At 38.4% G+C, this 8,156-nt stretch overlaps 1 protein-coding gene across 1 annotated transcript; it reads left to right on the forward strand.

Moving 5' to 3' along the window:
• Positions 1 to 495: 495 nt before the first annotated feature.
• Positions 496 to 7,480, forward strand: LOC115419512 (uncharacterized). The gene is made up of 6 exons (XM_030134328.1): positions 496 to 796; positions 2,192 to 2,524; positions 2,608 to 2,742; positions 3,660 to 3,995; positions 4,617 to 4,934; positions 7,137 to 7,480. The coding sequence occupies exons 1-6, from the start codon at positions 496 to 498 to the stop codon at positions 7,478 to 7,480; spliced, it is 1,767 nt and encodes a 588-aa protein (XP_029990188.1).
• The last annotated feature ends 676 nt before the right edge of the window (positions 7,481 to 8,156 follow it).

Consider the following 8,156-nt stretch of genomic DNA (forward strand, 5'->3'; position numbering starts at 1 on the left):
AAAATGAACAAACTGAAATGTCTGAAATGTACCAATATTCTGCCTGTTATTAAATGTTTTGTGTATTTGTAGATCCACTGTGATCTGTAAGTTACAATGTACGTGTAAATGATGAACTAAGGCAGAATACTGTTAAAAAAAAAAATACACCTATTTTTCTGAATAAATTTCAGTTTGCTCATGTTATTCATGTTCTTAAAGGGTACTTTGTAGATGTAAACATTTTCTTTATGTAATTTTACTTTTTTTACTCTAAAAGATAGAAAAGTTTGTAGTTGTCATTATTTACAGGTTATTCTGTTATTATTTTACTGGTCTCATCCACGTTAGATCATATTGGTCTGAATGTGGAACCTAAACTAACATGAGTTTGCCAGACCTGGTTTAGTTGGAATGGTTTCAAACATTTTCTCATAATATTACTATGACATGGAAACGTTTGACCTTTGTGTTCCAGGCTGTTCCACCGACTCCATAAAGCGCCTCAGTGTCTTAATGGGTTCTGATGTGACTCTGTGCTGTCGATCTGACAAACTGCCCAAAGTACTGGACTGGAGAACTCTAACCGTCGAGTGGAAAATGGTGGATAAACATTCAACCAAGAAAACCATGTACACATTCGTAGACGGGGCGGCACATGTGACCAGAGAAGGAGCCGTAGTAGATGAACTGAATCTGCTGCGAGGCGACGCGTCTCTGCAGCTTCGTAATGTGACTCTGGCAGATGACGGCGAATACACCTGCAGGGTCATCACACCAGTGGTTGACACCTTCTCCACCACCCTGGAGGTCCTGGGTACCCATCCATTTAATCCTACTCAATATGGTTCAACGGGTCACAAACTAATCCAGAAAAAGGAGGAAATGTCTCAGTTTCTTTCAGTAAATGAAACGATCCATTTTCTAAAACAAAAGGCGAACGGCAATAAAAAAAAAATAAAAAATAAAAACTCATTCTTTAAATCCCCATTATCCCGCCCATAGAGGCCCTTCTAACCACCAAAAGCATATAATCTGTGCACTGCTGTAGTAATATGTAAAAAAAAAATTCAGTTTATTTTTTTACTTTTTAAGATTTTTTGATCCATAAAGAAAAATACCAAATACTTAATAACTGTCATATTTTTTACCCTTACATTTTTTTGATGCAAAAAAAAAAAACCCAAAACTTTTTTTCTCCAATATTGTACATAAGAATTGGATTAGTTATTTTTTTATTTTTACATCTTGTCATATGTCAATGATTAATACCAACATTGGTTAATATACTGTACATGATTATTTTTTGTACTACTTTTTGTACTTTTGTCAGTGTGCATTTTTTACTCACTTGGTAGAAGAGTGTTAGTGTAGGAATTTAACATTATTTACAATGTGCTGATTTTAGTGGATGGGTCAAAATTTAAAAAATCATGCAAAAATGAACAACTTTCGAATTCTGAATTAATACAAATTGTGAAAAATAATGAAGTTTAATAACATGAAGTGCAAAGTGTGTATAGTATGCTCACCTGGATACTGGAAGGTTAGGAGCAGTTGTTTTTTTATAGCTCAGGTGTGAATTGTAGTTCATCACATCATTTACAGAATGTAGATGTGTTTCCATATGACCTATTCACACCTTGAGAATTCTGAAAATAATGGATAAAATGGGCTTGTTAGACACGTCAATGTTGTTTAAATATGATTTACATGTGAAAATATAGTGAATGATTATGTGTTCATATGTGGAGACGTGAGGAGACTGAAACTAAGACTGGGTGAAATCAGGCCAAACTGAAATTTTCACAATTGTCTAATCATGATTTCTGTAATTATTGGTCCTGAGGGACAGTTCAAGAAACCAGACAAGATCAAAATGATCTAAAACATTAAGATTAACATCCATTAAGTAAAATATCTAAAAACCAAGACAATTTCAAGTGTTTTAGCTGAAAATGGCAACAAAATGGACACTAAAGACAAATGTACTTCACAATAAATATAATTATCACAAAATAAAACAACATATCACAATAATGATAATACTGTCATTTCAGTAGAAAAAAAAACCATGTCTGACCTCCTGGGTTTGATGCCCTTTGTCCAGTCCTATGTCCATTACTTGTCATTGTGTGTTTGACGTCCTCCATCTGACATCCTTTGTCCGTCCTCTGCATCCTATGTCTCACATCTTCTGTTTGTTGTCCAGCTCGGCCTTCGGTGTCACTTCCAGAGGAGGTGGCGGTTCCAGAAGGGGAGGAGAAGATGATACAGTGCGACATCCGAGGTTTTTATCCACAGAAACTGACGGTGACGTGGCACATCCAAAACGCCTCCCACACTACCCACGCCGGCGCCAACAAGCTCTACAGAGTCTGCACTGAAATGGCAGCGCACAACTCTGACGGCACATACAGCATTCGCAGCGGCATCACCCTGCCCTCGTCGGCCATGGAAAACAGAGAGATTCGACTCATCTGCCAGGTGGAACACCAGACCTACATCAGCCCTTACAGAAGAACTGTAACTCTGACTGTTCAAGGTGCACTTTTATTATTAGTTCTTTATCTTATTTGTATTTTCTGTATCAGAGTCACTGATAAAACTGAATATGTTTCCCTGTAGCTCCATCACAGCTTCAGTTCAGCATCGTCAAACTCGTCGCCGTCACTAGTGTTGTCAGTTTGCTGCTCGTCGTGTCAGTCATCGGAGGAGCTTTGCTTCTCTACAGATATTTCTGTAGAAAGGCGAAGTGGGACGGTGGGTAACACGATAAGGGTCCAAGCAAATCATTAGCCTCAAGCATAGTTTCCTAAGTCATTTTTTGGTTAAGTGTATTGTTCATATCATTGTTATCGGGTGGAAACCTCTTATGTCTAAAACGGTTATTTTCAGGAAACTGGAAAAATGATGTATATTCTAAATAATTGGGGCAGCCGTGGCTCAGGAGGTAGAGTGAGTCGTCCAGTAACTGAAGGGTTGGTGGTTTGAATCTTGCTCTGTCCTAGTCATGTGCTGTTGTGTCCTTGGGCAAGACATTTCACCCACATTGGCTCCAGTGTCACTCACACTGGTGTATGAATGTTTGGTGGTGGTCGGAGGGGCCGTCAGCTTGCCCCAGGGCAGCATATAGTTAACCACCACCAGAGTGTGAATGTGACAGTGAATGAATAATGGACCACTAATGTAAAGTGCCCTGGGTGCCTTGAAAAGCGCTATAGAAATCTAATCCATTATTGATTTTTATTAAATGAATGTCACAAGCCATTTTCAACACTTTGCCATTGCTTAAACGTTTCTAAAATTGTCAGGTTGACAGGAAGACTGACCAACAGAATCATTTTCTGACAAACAAAAAAAAAAGACCAAAAATGAACTTATGAGGTTTGCGCCCAACAGCGACAATATCTGATCTAAAATACCTTTATTTGTTAATTTGTTTTATTTCTTGTTGTTTTTGGCAAACTCGTTCATACATTGAAGTTAATATGTTACTTAATCAGTAACTGATGTACTTAACTACTTCCTTTTATGACACTGAGACAGACGACATTTCGCAGCAGCACGTTTACCTGGAATCATGTCTCAGGGGTTAAAGGGTTGACAGGAGAGAGGGTTGAATATTTACTTTATTTTTCCTTCAGTTGTGACTGAAATGTGACTGTCTCCATCCTCAGTTCCTCCCATCATCTCTGAAATCAGCCAACCCAGCGTGGTACTTGCTCGGGTAGAAAACGAGCTGAAATGTAGCATCAGGGGAGCGGGACATGCAGACCTGACGGTCAGGTGGTACAAGCTGGGACACGGTGACGACCCCGAGGCCCAGACCGAAGACACCGCCCTGTTAGACAGAACGGACGTGAGTGAACAGGCCCGACTGGAGTCCGACGGCAGACGCCACATGTCCATCCTGAGTGTGTGTTTGACCATCACTGAGGACAGAACCAGGTACCAGTGTGAGGTCCAGTGGAGACAGGAGACGATCATCAGAGAGACCACAGTCCGGGTCAACGGTGAGTCAACAGACAGCAAAGAGCATCATGAATGTGTATAAACTGATCTGACATCTGTACATCACCATATCAACACTGTTACAGGGCTTATATTAGGTTCATTCAATGTTCACATTGGATTTGACTTTCATTTTATTGATTAATTTGGTTATTTTGGATCATTTTTATATCATTTTATTTCTTTTGTTGATTATTTTGTTCATTGTGTTGATTATAATTTTTGCACATTTTGTTGATCATTTTGGTTAATCTTGATCACTTTATTTTTGTTGGTTATTTTAGTTCATTTTTAGATAACTTTATTTCTTTTGTTGATTATTTTGTTCATTTTATTATCTTCCTTAGTTTTTGCTCAATTTTTGACTACATTGTTGACTTATATTCCTTTTCTTTGTATTTTGAGCAGAAGAGGAAACCTTTGTCATAATAACTACTGCAAAAGTATTTATCTTATTTGTAGATTATAAAACATATACGTCTTTGTGAATTGTCTGTATCAGAGAAGGCTGACATTATGTTCATATTTTTATTCTGTATCTATTTATGTTACTATTTTTTTAAGCGTAACATATATGTCCTAAAACTGTGTTTAACCAATGCGATGGCGGCACTGTGGTCCAGAGGAGCCGTCTTTCCTCCAGATCACCAGCATCCCTCAGATCCCCAGGGTGGAGCGTCTGCTGGTTCTGTGCTGTCGGGTGGAGAACTTCTACCCACAGGACGTACACCTGGAGTGGTCGAGGAATGACGGTGAGAAGGTCGGCAAGGTCATGCACTTTGGGCCATTCTCTGACCACAGCCGTCACTACAGCATGTGGAGTAAGATCCAGCTGACCATGGCCCGAGAGGATGAGAGGGCAGTCTACACCTGCCGGGTTTACCATCCCAGTTACCCCAGTCCGGGATTCAAGGACGTCTGCTACCATATCAACACTCAAGGTGACACAGGCTTTAAAACCATCTGGATATCTGTGGAGGCCACGAGAACCAGGCCCAGACTCTGAAATAAACAGTAATAATAATCTCTGTTGACCAAAATGTCTATATATGTATATCGTTAGCCTCATTGCATAATTACCTAACACATACACAAATGGACAAAAATATTCAGGTGAACTCAGGTGTTTCTTTTCTAACAGGGGTCTGGGATACAAAACAATAATGTCATAACCTAGTTTTATATTGGGATAAATATCACATTGATGATTATACATGATGTGCCCCAATATTTATGTCCATATAGTTCAGAAACATCAATATTTTCTTAAAGTATAATTAGACAGTTATGATATGATAGACAGTTATGATATGAGGATAACAATATGCATATTAGGATGTAATTATAAAAGTGCAGGAAAATACTGTACATAATGATCTGTGGTTCTGGGGACCTGGGTTAATGTTCAAGGTTCTGTGCAAAGAATTTCTCTTAGTGACAAAATTCTAGGAAAATTAAGACTAGACATCAGTAAAAATACAGATTATTTACAAATCATCTTAACATTAAAAAGTAGGTCTGAATAATACAGACAAAATGTTCACGATAAACATTTACATATCAGTCAACATCAATACTTATCGCAGTAAATGCCAAATCATTATTTGTTAAAGTTTAAGGCTGATTTTTGGTCCAGAGTGAAATGTTTTTGTGGTTGTAAATTATTTGTAAATGATGAAACTAGATGAAGACAAAATTCACAAGATTGAAATGAAGTTAAAAAACCTGAAAAACAATCTAAAACTAGAAGCACTCGGAGAGCGCAGACCTCCGCCAAGGCTGATCAGTGGCCCCCCCCACCCCCCGCTCACCACCAAAATTTAATCATTTCTTCCTTATCCCATTTCCAACAAACCCTGAAAATTTCATCCAAATCTGTCCATAACTTTTTGAGTTATGTTGCACACTAACGGACAGACAAACATGGCCCCCCCACCCCCGATCACCACCAAAATTTAATCATTTCTTCCTTATCCCATTTCCAACAAACACTGAAAATTTCATCCAAATCTGTCCATAACTTTTTGAGTTATGTTGCACACTAACGGACAGACAAACAGACAAACAAACCCTGGCAAAAACATAACCTCCTTGGCGGAGGCAAACAGTCAATTCACCTGAATAAAATGAAAACTGTTCATACACTTAAAATGACTTAAAAAGGTCAAAGACCTAATTAAAAAATGATTAAGATTTTAAAAATCATAATAACTATACTAATTTTATGACTATATTTAGTCAAATTTAAGTTTGATTTTTATAACATATTAGAAAGAGATATTCATGATTACCTCCGCCAAGGAGGTTATGTTTTTGCCAGGGTTTGTTTGTTTGTTTGTCTGTCCGTTAGTGTGCAACATAACTCAAAAAGTTATGGACAGATTTTGATGAAATTTTCAGGGTTTGTTGGAAATGGGATAAGGAAGAAATGATTAAATTTTGGTGGTGATCGGGGATGGGGGGGGCCACGGGGGGGGCCACGGGGGGGGGGGGGCGCAGACCAGAAAATTTCATCAAAATCTGTCCATAACTTTTTGAGTTATGTTGCACACTGACGGACAGACAAACAGACAGACAGACAAACAAACCCTGGCAAAAACATAACCTCCTTGGCGTGGGGGGGCCCACGGGGGGGGGCCACTGATCAGCCTTGGCGGAGGTCTGCGCTCTCCGAGTGCTTCTAGTTTAAACAGTCTCATTTTATGATCAGACTTGTTAATTTCTGTCATTTCTCTAAACATTATCACAGCATTTTTTTTTCACCTCACTGAGATCATGTTCCTGCCTTTTCTTTGCTCTGTTACTCTACAACTACCCACTAGATGTCTTTAGACCTGGAGGATTCACAGCATTTGTGAAAATGAACCCTGTTGTACAAGAACTCAATGGAGTTAACCAAGAACTATTCAAAATGATATTTTAATGCAATTTGAAAAATCTGTTTCTGCAGAAATCAATGTGCTAAAGATTTTAGGATTTAATTAAAAAAACATATAGAAGTAAAAAGAAAAATACTAACTTTCATAAGATGGTTTCAAAGGTATTGTTTAAATAATCAGAACAAACTGTAACATATGAACAGTGAGTCTTCCTTAAAGTCTATAAACTGTCTGTTTTCTGATCTGCATCGTTTTCATCCACAGGAACGCCTCCTGACGTCATGTTCATCAACTGTGAGCCTCCAGAGCCTCAGCTGAATGAGGAGTGTACACTTCACCTGTGCATCAAAGACTTCTGTCCTGAAACAGTGACGGTAACATGGACTAAAGATGGTGAACTGGTTCAGTCCGGGGTCTTCAACACCCCCCCGAGCCTCAACACCAACGGCCTCTACTCCATGTTCAGCTTCCTCAAATTCAGCCCTGATAAGGACGACTGCGGATCCATGTTCAGGTGTCAAGTCGAGCACAGTGCTCAGAAGGAGCTGGAGCAGAGGGAGTTCATACTGACACCGCTGATCCGGACCCAGACCCAGTATTCAAGATGATCTGGGCCCAGTGTTCCAGATGATCCAGGCCCAGTGTTCCAGATGATCCAGGCCCAGACCCAGTGTTCCAGATGATCTGGAACCGGAACCAGTGCTCCAGATGATCCACACCCAGTGCTCCAGATGATCCAGACCCAGACCCAGTATTCCGAAGATCTGGACTCAAATCTAAAATTGAAATCTATATGGGAATGCATGGATTTTACAGTATTTTTTTGTATGGATTTTTGTTTTCTTTTTGATACAGTACATTTTGAATACTTTGGTTTATGTGTAAGTTTCATACTTCTATAATTTACCTAGAAAAAACAACATGATTTTGTAGTAATTAATATCAGTTCAAAGACATTCTATGATCAACTTAAACTAAACCTATATAAGATCCAGTAGCAAAATAAATGAATACGCAATAATCAGACTAGGGCTGTGTGATCCCATGATTCATTGTAATCTACATTAAAATATACACTGCGTTTCTGAGGGATTGTACACATCATTCAATTAATTAATTAATTAATTAATTAATTTATTTATTAATTAATTAATTAATTAATTAATTAATAGCAGTACATTTTTTTCTATTCAATTGACATTAGATTTTCAGAAGGTGAAGTAGGGATGTCACATTGTTTCTAATTTACACAAAATAAATTTGATCACACATTTGAACATTTTA

This window comes from Sphaeramia orbicularis, chromosome 5 (assembly GCF_902148855.1).
Source record: "Sphaeramia orbicularis chromosome 5, fSphaOr1.1, whole genome shotgun sequence".
NCBI classification, from domain to species: Eukaryota; Metazoa; Chordata; class Actinopteri; order Kurtiformes; family Apogonidae; genus Sphaeramia; species Sphaeramia orbicularis.

Excerpts from the sequence above, each read along its gene's own strand:
- LOC115419512 (XM_030134328.1), top strand. The coding sequence starts at position 496 with ATGGGTTCTGATGTGACTCTGTGCTGTCGATCTGACAAACTGCCCAAA. Across the intron at positions 3,996-4,616 it reads GACCACAGTCCGGGTCAACG|AGGAGCCGTCTTTCCTCCAG; the intron begins GTGAGTCAACAG and ends ACTGTGGTCCAG. Across the intron at positions 4,935-7,136 it reads CTACCATATCAACACTCAAG|GAACGCCTCCTGACGTCATG; the intron begins GTGACACAGGCT and ends TTTCATCCACAG.